This window comes from Sinohyriopsis cumingii, chromosome 17 (genome assembly GCF_028554795.1).
Source record: "Sinohyriopsis cumingii isolate HCF-2022 chromosome 17, ASM2855479v2, whole genome shotgun sequence".
Lineage (NCBI taxonomy): Eukaryota > Metazoa > Mollusca > Bivalvia > Unionida > Unionidae > Sinohyriopsis > Sinohyriopsis cumingii.
Window position 1 is genome coordinate 48,054,298 of NC_142977.1, and position 17,596 is coordinate 48,071,893.

A 17,596-nucleotide genomic window follows, 5' to 3' on the forward strand; every position below is an offset into this window, starting at 1 on the left:
TCTCAGTGCAATTAGTAATGTTTTCTCCATAGCTATCAAAACTGCAGAGTTTGAGACTATGTTTATGGGAATTGAAAACCACCGACGACATCAAGCAGGTATACAGAACCAAGGCGTGACAGACCCTAAACAGGTAATTGTTGACAGACAGTACAAATCTAGTTGTTGTTTCCAGCGTACTAAACATTTCACTTGTATTGCTTCAGGATTCAAAACCATAATCACATTTTGTATGGATTCAAAACTGAGTGATTTACAGTAGCATGATAATATTAATTTTGCTTGTTACTGATCTAGCTTAAAATCTACTACCCAGAATGAATATTCTCTGGCATGAGCGAGTATTAGTAAATCTATTTTGTGGATTATCGCGGGCTTGCTGCGTATGCATGTGTGATGTGAAGACAACTTCTATGGGGAGGGAAAACGATTTGACCGTGATCAGCAAATTAAATCTCTAAAAGGCTACTGTCACACTAATAAAAGAAAGAAACCTTACAAAGATGACACTGGGAAGACATGAAAGGTATAAATGTAAATCTGGACAATGTCTTATACGTTTACCGACGATTATTAGAGAGAACCCGAAATGTTTTTTATGCATGTCTAAATATTGAAAATGAAGAATTTTGTGAATAGCAGAACAACATAGTCAAATACGTTCACAAATTTTCTTGCGAAAACTTTAATCGTTTTTTAGTTCAGCAACGACGATAAAAGACCGCTGCGAGAGGAGAGGAGAACGCACAACAAGCTGCTAATATCTTGGATCAAATTCCGTTCTCACAAATGACCATGATTGCATTCACATTATGCAACAACCATCCCTTGTCTGCGCTCTTTGTAATTATATATGTGCTAAAATGAATATAGACGGTAATCAATGTACTACTTTGCTTTGCATTACATTATTCCTCCTGATTCTCGTAGGTCGGTGGTTCTTTCCGGAGTTTTCGCGGGTTCTTCTTCCACCATTAATACTGGCCGCCATATATAGCCTATCGTGTGCTGAAACATGGCGTTAAACCTCACAACAACAACAACAACAACATCCTACTACTAACACGTGTGTCTGTAACTTACAAAGACTCAAGAACAAAATGTTAGTCTAAATTACATTTGTAATCTACGGTACCAGACAATTACATCATTATTAATCATAAATGGAAATAAGCAAATAACTTCCTTTTGACAAATCTCACCACCAAAAAGATAGCAAGTGAATAGATAGTTTATGTTTCTGCCTTTCCGCATGGTTATTGAAGAACAGCTTTACATTAGCAGAGAACACAAAATTTCGTAACCATTTATTGATGTTTAACGGGGATGATGTCAGGTGTTATGCATTTTCTTTCTGTCTCTTTTGTGGCATTATTACGACTCTCTGTAATGAATGCAGACTGGAGAGGGTAAGTAAAATTAATTTATCTGTGTTCGCAAATGAATCGTCGGGCAACTCAGAGGTTTCTCATCGTCATCATCATCATATCATCATCATCATTATCATCATCATCATCATTTTCATCATCATCATCAATAATAATTATAATAATATGAAGACCCTTTCAGTTGCAAATCTGGTTTTAATATTATTTCTAGCGTCTACCCACAGTTTTGCAAGTCTGTGAGGTATATAACTGGTGCTCCAATTAATCGGGTTATTGTAATTATTATTATTATTATTATTATTATTATTATTATTATTATTATTATTATTATTTTTATTATTATTATTATTATTATTATTATTATCATTAATTGTTATTAATTGTTTATGTTGTTCTTATAATAATGATTTGATTTAGTTGCTTTACCGGAGGTAAATAGCTGAAAATATTTAAATCGAGAGAGCATTTTGTTGTCAATAATTTGGCTTAAACATACTTAGACCGAGATAAAATATGAAAGGCAGACAAAGCAAAGATAAATGCAAAAATATATCATCTTTACATAATACAACATCAGATATTGATATAAACCATTCTACTTTAGACGTTACAAGAACTTTTCAACATGAACATCATAACAGGACGCATGTGACGTAAATATACACTTGAAGGAGCAGACGTTTAAAAAATACATTCCAAAGGTTGCAAGAGGCGTTGATGAAGTTGACATATGGAGGCGGATGCAATAATTAATTGATACTATTATTCCGACGCTTAAATTCTCCCTGCATTAAGAGGAAGGTATGTCGCTTCATCCGGCTACAAGTCCCTTCTGAAGTGTATATTACCTTATACAATTTAGTTCACGTCTTTATAAGTTGTACAATATTTACATGATAATTTGCCGTAATATTTCTGGAATCTTATGACATATTTTTGTCAGAATGTATTAATCAATTTAATCTCATTAGCTTTATATTTCTCAATTGTCTGTAGTCAATAGTTTAAATGGGATTCACCTGAATATTAATTTGCATTCTTAGCTTATTCGTCGTGTGAAATATGCACACAACTGCATGTTTAGTGTCTACGGTGTTTGTTGCAATAATAATTTCGAGTTAGAAAGGTAAATTATAACCTACTTATGGATTTTATTAATGCTTGCTGTTATATCCATGAAAATATTTGATTACTGACTCTTACTACCCGTATAGTGAGCATTATAACAAGTATTCTAGAGCCACATGTTTGTTCCAATTGGCTGATGGAAATAATAATTAGAGAAATTCAAATTTTACTAATTCGTCATTGTTCTGTTTATGATAATCTAAAACAAAAATAATTTTTCTCATTTCAGATTGATTAATTTAATTATTACATGAGAAAATGGGAGAAAGTATTCAGTGTATCGCTTGCTTTTTAAATACTTTTGATAAATTCAAGTGGATGAACGCATGGCTTCGGGAAAGAAGGCGGGCTATAAGAAAAGTGTGGCGTTAATTGTATAGCTAGTTCATGTCTGAAGGGGATGGGTGGGAAATATAGAATTGCTCCTCATTCAGATGTTTGTATATTATAAATGTATTTCCTAAGTTCGACTGCTGCTTTGTCAGTGCGACACAATAATACCACGCCTCTATGGATATAATTTATCAAAACGTGCATTTACCGACTATCCCAGTATATGGTATCTTAGACAAACGCCTTGATTATACATACCTTGAAATAAGTCTAACATTTGTCTTGAAATTACAGTTTTGTTCTAGATCCAAGTATACCTTGTGGAATGATCTACGTTTCTTTCTTTTTATCTTCTTGACAAGGACATTCACCTTCATTGTGTATTCGGATCCACCATCTTTCATTTCATTCCAAGAATGTCAATGCAATCAAAAGAAGTGTGAGAACGAATGCTATAGACCAGTTTGTCCACTACAGCATCAGAATATCATGCGTTAAAATGTCTTTGATTAACTTTCCTGGTGTGTTTAATGCTGATGGCGACCGATGTTCATCGACAAAGTTTGCTATAGGAAACGTTCTCGGCCATGGTTTCTCTAAATATCGCATACGTTTTCTCTACATTTGGAGATTTATCCTCGCTGTTTGTTGGAAGAAAGAGAGGTGATTATGTGATTATGAAAATTGGACTTGCGTGCTCCCGTAATGTAACGAATAAAATCGGCATTCCATTGGGAATATTGTGAAAATGTGCAAAACGCTGTATCCATTTTTGGGAATGGAGCCTGGGTGGGTAATGGACATTTCTTCTTTATATATTATATACAAAGTTAATAGCTAGTAAATGGGCTTTGTTTGTTGAGAAATTACTCTTACATTGTTCAAGACAAAGACTTGAACCCTTGGAAAAGTTTTGTGAATCGTCTGAATCTGTGCACAAGGGTGTCAGAATTCCAGTGCACGCTACAGAACTATGAAAGTATATTCATCTATGTACTTTTTGGGCATGGAACAATAACTATAGATATTTCACTAATATTTGCCATGGCATGTCCCTCTGCCTAGACACTCCACCACATCTCATTAGGATTTAATTTTGTATTGGTTTTGAGGACAAGACAAGGGAGAGTAGGGTTATGTGTTCATCGATATGATTATGATAATGGAAATGGTCCACCATAGTCATTATATTGGTCGCTTTGGGGATGAAATATCGGAATCGAAACAAGCGCAATTTAACATTATACTGTCGTTTTCATTTTTGTGCTCATGAGGATAGGGGAAGTTAATTTTAGAAACCTTCATAGATTAGCATTAGGATCTGTATGGATACACTGTAGGCACAGGAGTAATATTTTTATATGGGACGTTTCTTGGAAAATAGGAATTAATTATTGGTGGGACACTTAAAATGTAAACGAGCTATTGCATATACTGATATTTCCTATCATTTGCAACACGAAACATATAAAGGTATGGGTATAGTTTAAATGCTATACTTACTATCCTATATACCGCTGCATACACAGTGGGAAGAAGGGAACTTATATTTCTTAATCCAACATACCATCACAGGTACAAATAGAAGGGTTAGGGTATATGTTGGGATTTTTTTCATGCAGGCATTATATTTGATGGAATCACACAAACTGACAATGAGAATAACTTTAATATTGGTAGAAGATTAAGACAAAGAGATGATTTATGTCGCATCTAATTTCAGACTTATTTTCACAATCGGTACACATAAATTCAAAACAAATCAATGAAACCAATGAAAGGTGTTAAAGAATTTCAAAATGGTCACTAACACACTTTCGTAAACAATATATATATATATATATATATATATATATATATATATATATATATATATATATATATATATATATATGTATGTATGTATATATATATATATATATATATATATATATATATATATATATATATATATATATATATATATATATATATATATATATATATATATATATGTATGTATGTATGTATATATATATATATATATATATATATATATATATATATATATATATATATATATATATATATATATATGTATGTATGTATATATATATATATATATATATATATATATATATATATATATATATATATATATATACAAAGATTATGGTGTAGGAGAAGGAGATAGGTGAGGTTCGCTAAAATCATTGTTATATAAATGCAATAAACGCACTTTGTACCAAACAAAAAATAAATACATTATCCAAACAAATAACATTTTATCAAAATAATACACATCCTCAGAAACAGAAACCATGGTGGCTGAAGTCTTTTCTTTTTCATAATGCACGCACATGAAACGGGGTAAGGATGATGACACAAATCGTATCTAGTGAATTCCAAATTTAATCCATTATATGAAACAGAGGAAAACATTGTGTAATAGCAACAACAGCGTAGTACTTTAACAACGTGGAAAAAGAACATCCGCTGGATGAGTAAAATGATTTTTCTTTTAATCATGACAATACATACTATGTCGATCTTAATCAGTTTCATACCGTATATATTAGAATTTTCATTTTTTTATATCTATGAAGGTTTTGTGATAGTTGATATCAATGCACACGAGGAATTTTTTTATCTCACTGTTACTCTATTTATTGAATATGTTTTATAATTGTATCAATCAACAATAGCAACTAAGTTGACGGAAGTAGATTACAACTGAGTCAGGTCGCTTTTATTATCTCAAGTTCATTGTATTATATACACGAATGGTCAAAACAATGAGTGTTTCTGTCTTTTCAAAATAGTTTCTGCTTGGTAATATCCACCATCACCTTAATCAATTTCCTATTTATAGAGCTGATGTTTTTTTTTGTTTTTTTTATCCGCATATTCAAATGCATCCGTTAATTTAATATTTTCATCACGACACGGTTTTAAACCTTTAAATTTCAGTCTTTAAAATATGCCATCTTCACTATAAATATTTGATAAATGTATTATACAAAACTGTATTTTTTATATTTTCAATACGTTTGTAAAGGACACGCCTTTCTTGATAACAATAATTGTTCCACTGTATTAGAAAAAGCAGAACATTATTTGTTTATTTTTATTATAGGTGTGAGTTAAAGTAAAATTATTGGAATTGTAAATTTCTCAAATGACTTTAGCAAAATATACCTGGTAGATCCTTATTAGACACCTTAATAAAATAAAAAATGGACAGAATATGTTCCAATACATTTTTGCTGAACGAATAACGTTTGCAATATCTCTGAAACATTCAATTTTCATCTCGCACAAAGGGTATGAACATTATATATGAATAATAAACAACGCCGTATTTTAGAATCAGAAATCGACCGTTTGCCTAGTATTTCTGAGGCAGGGTTCTGGCCTTGATTCATTCTGGTCTATCATTCTTTATCTCAGAGGCCACAAGCGCTTCAAATCATTGTCATTACATTTATTGTTCAGAAAGAGGCGATGTGGTGCTTTCTGCACGACTTGAATACTTTATATATATATTACAAATATTATTTTGTAGAAGGAGATAACCGAGGTTCACTAAAATCATTGTTATAGAAAAGCAAATATACGTACTTTGTATAAAACAAACAAATAAATACATCCTTGCAAACAAATAACATTTTAGCAAAATAATACACACTCTGAAAAACAAAGACCATGGTGGCTGAAGTATCTTGTCTTTAACAAAACACACGAAACGGGACGAGGAGGATGACACAAATCGCAGCGAGTGGGTTTCAGAACGTGCAAAAGGAACTTCCGTTGGATGAGTAAAATTATTTTTCTTTTGATCATGACAATACATACTATGTTGATCTTTACCAGCTTACAATGCATATAATAGGATTTACATTGTGTTGTATATCTATAAAGGTTTTGGGATTGTAGACAGCAACACAAACATTGAAAGAGGTTTATTTCATTGTTACTTTATCTCACGAATATTTTCTATATTTGTATCAATTGAATATACTATCTAAGGTGACGGAAATAGACTACAACTGAATCAAGTCGCTTATATATTCTTAAGTACACTGTTCTATATATATACGAAAGGTCTAAACAACAAGTGTTTTTGTCTTCTCAACAGGAACTATTGACAATATCTGCCTTGTAATATCTTCCATCACTGTAATCATCTTCCTATTTGTAGCGTTGATATTTCTTTCCGAAATTTCAAATGCATCCGTTGAACTAATAATTGAAGCAAATGTTTGATTCCCTCAATCTGCTTATCAATACAAAGACACGACACGATTTTCAAACCTTTAAATTTCAGCACTATAAAAGGTGATAACTTTACTTTCTAAATGTATGTCGTTAAATATTTGACAAATGTGTTATACAAAACTGCAAACAGATTGTAAAGGAAACATGTTTCTTGATTGCAATAATTGTTCCACTGCCTTAGAAAAAAGCAGAAAATATTTTTAAAAAATTTTTTGTTTCACCACTGGATAGAGTTAAAGTAAAATTATTGGAATTGTAAATTTTCTCAAGTGTCTTTGCAAACTATACCTGGTAAATGCTTATTAGACACCTTAATAAAACAAACAAACAAAAAAAAAACGACAGAATATGTTCTAATACTCTTTTGTTGAAATTTTTCACCTCGCACAAAGGGTATGAACATTATATATGAATAATAAACATCGCTGTCTTTTAGCATCATAAATTGACCAAGGTGTTTTAAGATAGAGTTCTGGCATTGATTCATTCTGGTCTATCATTCTTTATCTCAGACGCAACAAGCAATTAATTTAATTCATTTGCATTAAATTTACAGTTCACAAAGAGGCGATGTGGTGTTTTCTGCACGACTTGAATCCTTTATATCGTTTACTGGTTTACTCTTACAAAGTTTTATCCTCATACACAGTTTTAGTAGTGTTTATTTGTGTTCGGTGCTGATAGAAGTCTAAACGTCCACGTAACCACAAGGGGTTCACCTTCTTTACATGATATACCATACGTTTCCGCTACGAACCTTTTTGTAATCTTTTTAGTTTCGATGTGATCATACATTAAGTCCATTATATCTTTATATGTCCACAATTTAGAAATTCCTGTTTAATCTGGGATATTATTTTAATTTTTAAATTGAATATAGAAATGCGCATGACACAAAGCTATCAATGTTGTAAGCGACTTCCTTGCCGTTCCATTTTTCTTGCACGAGAGTACATGTAGAATATGACAAGTTTCAACATTGCATGACCCTCCACCCCTTAGTATCCATCTCATAGGAAAAGGTTGCATTACCAAGTGCATATATCATTACGTTATAGCGTCTAAAATATATTTTACAATGTCCTTTTGTACTCGTATGAACAATAAATAAGACATTGGTCTATATTAATAACAAGTAAATTGTTGTTCTTGCTGACTTGTTTTCTATACCCATTTTCTTTAACAAGTTCATTATTATTTTATTTGCTCTGATTTTCTTGGAGAGAATGGGTTTATATAAATTGTAGGCATGTGGTGGCATATATTGGTGGAGGCTGCGAGCCCCTACTATCACTATCAGTCATGAACTTTGCTCCCCGTTTTCAATAGGTTTATCTTGCCGATATCTTTGTACAATAATGTTTCCGTACATACAGAAGGGTAAAAAGGTTTAGACACAATTATTATTTGCCTTTGGAAACTCGCTCAGACTCTGTCTGCTCTTCCTGTTAACCAACAAAGCATGTCTGCTTCTCATAAATACATCAACTGAACTAAATATAAAAACATCGTTTGTTTTCTGCTCTTGTTATGAAACATTTGAATCTCCTGTTGGATCATCATACATGGTGACTTCCTCCGTGTACCAATATTTGACCTCTACTCCTGTGAACTAGCTATCATTTTAATTATGCTTTTGTTTGTTCGTTGATAATTATGTTTTGTTGCGTCCGATTTATGTGAGTATGACCCATATATTTTAGATGGTGTATACATTTATACCTGTAGATCAGCACTTGGTACTTTCATGCAAAATACGTAGTTAATTACGTAATTGCAAATAACTATTTCAGCATCATCAATTTCAGGAACATTTGTATAGCATCTGAGATCTCAGTCTTGCAAAACATATGTTTGGATATCTATCCTTTGTTTTTCCGGCACAATCCTTCCTTTTCACATCGTCATAAATGGGTTAGCTATATATTGCGTTAGGCGATTGTTCAGCATAGGATAGTGTTATCAAATCTTGTTATAATCGGACACTTGGCTAAAATGTAGACTTGAAAACATCTGGACTAGACGGATCAATATAGTTGCCATGTACAGTGGCACATAACCGATCATATCTGATTTTCACTAGCAATTGCATTTCTCTATTTCAGTCTGTTTAATGAATATATTCTGTTCTCATTTAGGTGTTATCTCTCTATGAAAGTCAGCTACAACGATAGAAGAGTATATATTCCTCGAGACGTTGAGCTAATGCAACTTTCTGGTCCATGATTATCATACATTAATGTAAACGTACCAAAACGTATGCCATTACACAGTTACTATCTAGACTAATTTTCCATCTATCTTATTATATGCTGCAATCTTGACCAAATGACTGGTGTGATATTTCTGAAAACTATATAGAGCATTCGTTTTTTCATTGGTGTCCTTTTTTCTTTGTATGTTTCTTTGTACAAATTTCCTAATAAGAAGAGCCACTGATATCTCTGTTTAACCCAAACTTTGACGTTCTGCTGTTCTAGAAATTTATTATCCAAATCCGCTAGGAAGTAATGTTCAGTCTGCTAGAAGCCGTCCTAATCTGCATCTTGGATACAGGCTGGTGTTTGCTTTTAAAAACTTAACTGTATTTACCATACTGCAATTGGTGTGCAGTAGTGCCATCTTTCATTATATTTGAAGGGAAATTTACACACATTCTCGTCATCGCGTTGAGCTCCAAGGTTTTTATATAAAGATTGTGATCAACAAAACAGATCCATGCATATTTTATCCTCAGTTTTTGTAGAATGAATTTAAGTTGTTTTCAGTTATATTTTGAGAGGAATTATTTATTTAAATTATTAATTGGAATTACAAAGTGCTCATTGACGAAACACACGTTTGGGGTTATTTATAATTCATTAAGGGACATTCTGGAATATATCATTGTTCAATAGAAAGGCTATTGGTATATCGGCGCATTCAAGACTGTTCGTACATCAGCACAATCAAGATTGGAATTAACAGTTCGGAACATGCAATACCTTTGGAATTGCGATATAACTTTTTGGATTATGTTCGGCTTAATTCCCAAAACTGTTAGGTCGTTTCAAAATTTTATTTCCAACATTGGGAAATTAATTATTTGTTACATTACTAGTTTATTTTGACCCGACAACGTCTTCCTGCTCCAGTGGGTGTCTGGAGCTCAGTGTGTTGCTTTGCATGACAAGCAGACGGAAATTCCTCACCAAACAAAATAAACAAGACACCAACAAATATCACCCCAGGTCCTCGATTCGTGAGCACCATGTGCATAGGCATCTCTGACTTCCTTAGGGAGGTGGATGGCACCAGTAAGATGGCCATCACCGAGAGACAGCTCACCAGACTAAATGTCAGCATGGCTGCCCTCCAGCAAACCAGGCTCTCCTCCAGTATCTCCTTCAGAGAGGAAACTACACCTTGTTCGGAAAGGGTCGGGAACCCGTAGAGAACTCCTAGCACGGAGTAGGCGTCGCTATCAGAAATACCTCGGTTGAGCGTCTCTTATCATTCCGCCTTGCCACTTCAGCAGGTCCTCTGAACATTCTCATTGTATATACCCCCATCCTCTCGTCTTCAGAAGACACAAAGGATCAGTGCATTCGACAGCTGAACCAAAAGATCCAAGGATGACCCAAAGACGAGCTACTATTCCTAATTTAAGCCCAGAGTAGGTGCGGAGCACGATTCATAGCCTACCTGTCGCGGACATGATTGCACTGGAAATGCCAACGAAAATGGTCAGAGATTGCTGCAGCTGTGCAACTACCATGATCTGTGCTTTGCAAACACCTTCTCAGTTACCGATACGGCCCGTAGCAGCATACAAATTGGCCCACCATGGAGTAGCTCGATAAAGTGTCCACCTTAGAGGAGCTCAGCAAAGCAATTGACTCCTTCCAAGACGAATAAGAACCAGATAGCGACAGCATCCCGCCTGAAGCTATCAAACGTGGGAAACCAACATTGCTTTAACCGGTGAATGTGCTATTCTGCCTCTACTGGGAGGAAGGAGCAGTCCCCTAAGACATTCCCGACTCCACCATTTCGACGCTTTATAAAAAGAATGGTGATCGGAGTGACTGTACACATTACAAAGGGATCTCGATCCTGAGCATCGTTGGGAAAATATATGCAGGCATGTCAACAACAGACATAATCATCTCCCTCCGACAACTACAAGATAAGAGCAGATAGCATAGACAACCAGTCAACATTATGTTCATCGACCTCACCACGGCTTTCGACCTGGTCAGCAGGAAGGGTCTTTTTGAACTTCTCAGTAAAGCCGGCTGCCCCTACCCCCAAAAGCCGCGGAATAATAATCACTTTCCATGCCGATATGAATGGAACAGTCATGCATGATGGATGCTCCTCAGACTCCTTCCCATCAACAGCGGCGTGTCTCAGGGCTACGTGCTGGTGCTGGCCCTTTTCTTGATCTGCTTATCCTGCACCTGTCCTACGCCTTCGACACGTCCACTGGTGGCGTATATCTGCAAACCAGGTCCGATGGGAGGCTCTTCAACCTAACACGACTGCACTCGAAGACCAAAGTGAGATCGGTGCTCATCAAGGAGATGCTTGCGGATGACGCGGCTCTTGTAACCACACAGAGGATGCCCTCTAGAGACTGGTGGACCGTTTGGCTGATGCCTGCAAGCAGTTCGGGCTCAGTATCATCCTGGAAAAGACAAACGTCAGCGTGCAAGATGCCACCATTGTCCCTTCCATCAAAATCGACGGTGTCACCCTGGAAGCGGTCAACAACTTTACTTACCTGTTGTCAACCATCAGCAACACTCTCTGGTTCGATTTGTAGCTGGACAGACAGCTTGGAAAGGCAAACACCATCAAGACAAGTCTAACGAAGTGTGTGCGGATAAAAAAAGACAACGCGTTGACAGGCATACCAAGATCCCAGTCTACCAGAACTGCCTTTTCAGCACCCTTCCATATGGAAGGGAGTCCTGGATAAACTACATGAGGAAACTTCCTAAAACGCATCATGAAGATCAGCTGTTAAAGCCGCGTCCCACACAGCGAGATGCTGAAGCTTGCAATTTTCTACAGCATATACTCCTTGCTGAAAAAACACCTCATTCGATGGCTGAGTCACGTCCGACGCATTGAGGATGTGAGACTGCCAAAGGACATCCTATACTGACAGCTGGCCAAAGGCACCAGAGATTCGGCCTCCCCTCACTCCGTTTCACGGATATGTGCAAGAGGAACATGAAGGCATGTGACATTTCACCCAACGGATAGGAAGTGCAGGCCGAGGTTGAAGGCACCTGGAGTCAGACGGTCCTCAAGGGCATAGCAGTCGCTGTGAATAGAGGCTAACTGGTGGCAGAGAAACGTGAGAGAAAGGAAATCGTGGCAGCAACCTCAGCAAATCAGACTTCCCAGAACGTCTGCAACAACTGCAATAGGGACTGTCTTTTGCGCATAGGCATGCACATCCACAGTATAGCAAGCCACAACCCCACGGACAGACGACACTTCAAGTGAGCTATTTGCAAGACCTGTGACGCCTGTGATGATATATGGATTCATGATTACGCTAGTTTTGTTTTCAAAAGGGGTGGTAGGAACGTTCAAGAGGGTATAAACGATTTCCTTTGTTTATAAGGGATTTAAATTCGATTGTGAAAAATCTTCTTTTACCTCCTTGCCCTTCCTCATGTTGAAAAGTTCCTATGATTGTTTGTCTATGAAACTGAACTGCGGTCTATTAATTGTAAGGGTGTTATATGGTATGTGTACTAATAATGGATAGTTGGTCAATGCATTGGTCAGACAAAATGGGCTCTAAATCTATGGACATTTTTAATATTACTTTTTCCGATAGACTCTATAACCTTACATAAGTGAAACCTTCCAATAATCTGCGAAGTGAAACCTTCCAATAATCTGCTGACCCTCAGAGGTCAGAGAGATCCAACATGTTACAATATTAGAATTTTTTTCCTTGTTAATTTCAATACACGCTATGTCTTGCTACCTTTTAGACAAAGGTTTCCCTTAGTCTACAATGTATTGCCTATGCTACAATGTTTCCTCACTGATTATAATTGCTTGTTTCAGAAATGTCTGTTCAACAAAGTCCGTTGTCTACTCATTGGAAAATTACTGTGCCAGTCGTGTTTCGGATTGGTAAGTGCTGGATGTGTTCGGACCTATTTATCTGAAGAAGTATTAATGTGGCACCACGTATGCTTGATTTCAGAGAAATAGTGAAAATATTAATCACGTAAAAAACTATAGATTCTAAAATCGCAAGCTTAAGCCACATGACTTCAAGTGATCCTTTATTTCTTATTAAGTATCGGAAATATTTAAATCAAACAATTTAGTTTTTGTAGTTTATTTTGCTACTTTCAGGAACATAATTAACAGACACGGACATGAACATAAAACATTTTCATTCAAAACAGCAAGTGCGATTTTTATAACTGGAAACGATTTTTTTTCTTGAAAATATATTTTAGCGAATCGGAATAAATAAAGATAAATCTAAATGGACCAATTTTATCCAAAAACACAAACGTAAAACAATAAGTAAGCAGATAATTACACAGTGTCGAATAAATTTCTTCTCTGACACAAAATTCAGACAGCACATTTTACCGTATAGCATGTTTCTCCTAGATTAATTACCTGATCGAATTGACGTTAGGAATGTAAGCACTACTACCTCCCAAATCTAAAAATTCTTATTTTCGCTCTATAAAGGCAAAGATCAATAACTCTATTACTTGAAATTGACGCCTACATGTGGCATTAGCTGTAATCTGAGCAGCGCATCGTGTAACGGGATGCTCTGATTGCGTAGACTATGGGAAGTTTTTAAAGTAATGTGATAATAAAGTATTAATGGAGGAACAAATATAACTATGAAATCAGAAAAGCCCCTCTAATGTTTTACTGTTATGAGAATGGGTTCTAAGAGGAGAGAATGTTCAGCATCCAGACTACGTCATTATCACTGAGCTGTCTGACTGATCTGTCCGACCTTGTTCTGAGAAAGGTCACCTGAAAATTTAAAAACTTAGTTTTCATCTCCAAGAGATGCTTGCGTATTGTTTACTGGTACAACTGTTGGCGACTGTTCAAGATGTATTCCTGCCGTAAGCCAACCATGGTTGCACCGCTCGTCCCGAAATTATACAATCTTGCTCGTTACGCTGACCTTAAAATCGAACCTGATTGAAACGTGCCATTGATAGAGTAAGGACTTTTGCAGCGGATGCATGTATGGACGCCTTAGGAGGCATATAATAATCCGACAACTTGCGGTAAACCCCATGCTGTTATCCGTTTCATCTATTTAATGAACTCTGCAAGTGCGACAATTCTGACTACCTGAGGGAGTGGACGACTTGTCAGGCTCAAGTGGGAAATACATTCAACACCGAGGTGGATAAACTGTTGGTTTTCCAATTGATCAAAAAGCCTAGTTGATATAAAAGTGATATGAGATGGTTATTTTCCTCGACCAGATCAGAAGTTGCTGTATGTTTCTGGAGGATATAGTCGGAATATGCGGCCGTGGAAGTAAATGGTGTCGTCCGTAACAGGGAGACGTAGAAGTTGAAATGTTTCAACTTATGTTTAAGAATAAAGTAGTGAGAGCCCGAACAAGATAACAAGTTTCTCCGCACGAGAACAGAATATAAGGATTGGAACGTGAAACTATGCATGCGTCAGATCGATATTCATAGCAAATTCGTACGGACGGATGAAAAGGAGGCCTGTATTTTAAATTTTTGTTTAATTATGAATCGATTTAGATGAGTGAGGTATATGATTGGTCTATTCTTTCCTCTGTGGTTTATAACTAAAGTAAGCGTGGATAAAAACAACAACCTGGAGATAGTGAATCACAGACAATATCCATTATCCGCTCTTTCGTAATGTAACTGATTTCTTGTTGTAAAAGTGTAAACTTTGCCATATTCTACGGTACTTGAGCCAGGAATCTAAAGGGCGATGGGCAGGGCATGTTTAAACGAGATACGAAGCTGTTAAGAAAAAATTTGGATCGCCCAGTTGTTATTCGGAATTAAATTGGTTCAATGTTGTTTGAAAAACAAAAACCTAGAGCTTACCAGATGGTTGTGAGCGGCGAAAACGTGGAGGTTGGGGAGCGGTTGATAAATAGTGAAGGTTTGTGGAAGAGGGAGGTGGTATGCAACACTATATCAATGTAATCTTCAGGTTCACCCACACTCAACACTCAGTGTGTGGGTCAGTCAGGTCGTGATCACCATTATAATGCATACCCAGAGGTAGATACGAAATGTGTCTGTCATCATTACCGCTCGAGAGGATAAGCCGTGAGAAAATGGCTAGTCGTATCCATATGGTGTAGTTGACAGTTCTGCACGGATGGTTTTTCGAAATGAAACTCGGCCGATACATAACTAGGTCGTAAGGCACTAATCTTGTCTCCAGTATTGCCGGGAAACTGGTGGTGATAGATGAATAGAGAGATCTTTCAAAAGATCCCAAACTAATCTAACGTTCTATGGCTTGTCTTGATGAGGCTTAGAAAGGTATATAATGGAAACCATAGGTCTCTGAACAGATTGGATCACAGGCAGGACGGCTGGATGGTATTGGTAGCAGTCGATACGTCATCAAACTGAGATAAGGTTCATTCAAGTAATTTATAAACCTCATGCGCAAATACTTATGGACGGTAATTAGGCAAGTGTTAATGACCTCTGTCAATATCTTATTAACGGACAAAACGATGTTTTGTCTTTTGGCCGGTAGGATTCGGGAAATAATAGGGCTTTTATTCCAAAGGTTAATAAGATCGGGGAAAGTATTCAAAGGAGAAATTAACATGCTCGACTATCGTATTCACGGGATGATTATGTGACTAACACTATAATCTGATTCATTGAAGGCACGAATGAAGCGCAATAAAAGTGTACCTATTTTTTCTGTATAAAATAGTGCAAAGTGTGTAGTATTACTCGCTTAATAAAAGAGTGTCTCCCAAATTCTATTATCAAGTGCGCATTTTCCATGAACATACACACATATATATATATATATATATATATATATATATATATATATATATATTATATATATATATATATATATATATATATATATATATATATATATATATATATTTATTTATTTATTTATTTATTTATTACTGATGACTTGTATTTTATATATTCTTTTTTCAAAGAATTCTTATATTTTTCTTCAACTGTATACTTACAAAATATAAGCAATATAAGTATATCACTTTATAACAGCCGGTTGTTGTATGTAGGTGTTTAGTGACTGGAAAGCGAACCAAGGCAAAGGAATTATACTTCATATCATGTTGCCAAGGGTGGAAGCACAATGGCGACCAGAACTGTAATATCCGTAAGTCTAGTTTAATTTCCAAAATCACTGGTTGCAAACGAGAATATTTTGGAGCATAACGATTTCAAATACGGCATTTATTCCTATCATCTGCTCCCTAAAATATGGTCAGCTGCAAAAATAGAATACATATGTTCAACTTCCCAAATGTGTTAATACTTTTGAACATACATTTAATTCCATTTCAATTTAGAATATATATTTAAATGACGTTAAAAATATTACGTTTTAGGCATTGCTTACATAATAGTGGTTGCTTTGCGCTTTATATGACGATAGCTTGATAGGAGATTATAATTACAGGCAAGCAATCATGATCTATGGTCAAAAAGCAATTGAATTAAGAAAGACTTTTTAAAAATATTAAAGCTAAGCACCAAGCTCTTTATCGCTTTGAGGCCTTTATCATTATAGTCAGGATAACAATATGTTGATTAACGAAATGAAAACTACATTTGTTCTCTATATTGTCTTTATATTCAGCCATACGTTCATCTGATTGCCAAGATGGCGTTACATGTGTCACGACTGAAGAATGCAAATGTATAATGGGCTCAACAGGAAGTTATCCAGCGTATACAACAAGTAGGTTCAAACGAAAATTATAAACTTCATTCTAATATCGACTATATTAGGTTTCCCAATGTTTACATTGTTGTAATATTACCAGAGTAGCCATGTATTCACACTAATCATGTCTTCCCGTGCAATTTCACCTACCGTCGACGTGTGTACAGATGTGAGTGTTCAGACGTGCTATACCCGCCAGTACCTCTAAACCGCATTGTTTTAGCCTTCACCATCCCCATGTAGCGGTATGTATATTATGAAGTTTAAAAATCAGATGCATTACGACAAACGATACACACAAGTGTCAGATTTTCTGACATCTATCTTGCTGGAATCGTTCTTTTCAGCACCGTAGGTCTCTAGATTAATACGTGATTTCCGGATTTCATATACTCTGGATCATATAATCTCTCTCTGTCTCTCTCTGTCTCTGTCTCTCTCTCTCTCTCTCTCTCTTTATCTCATTTAATGATCTCTCCAACTTTTACCATTATATATTAAGACGTATTAACCGAGTTTGTTTTTGTTTTCAT

At 35.6% G+C, this 17,596-nt stretch overlaps 1 protein-coding gene across 1 annotated transcript; it reads left to right on the forward strand.

Annotated features, from left to right (window-relative positions):
* Positions 1-1,270: 1,270 nt before the first annotated feature.
* LOC149778564 (uncharacterized) lies at positions 1,271-17,101 on the forward strand. Its single transcript, XM_089938360.1, has 4 exons — positions 1,271-1,409; positions 13,182-13,250; positions 16,396-16,493; positions 16,977-17,101. Exons 1-4 carry the CDS (start codon positions 1,327-1,329, stop codon positions 17,099-17,101), a joined length of 375 nt encoding a protein of 124 aa, XP_089794486.1. The 5' UTR covers positions 1,271-1,326.
* The last annotated feature ends 495 nt before the right edge of the window (positions 17,102-17,596 follow it).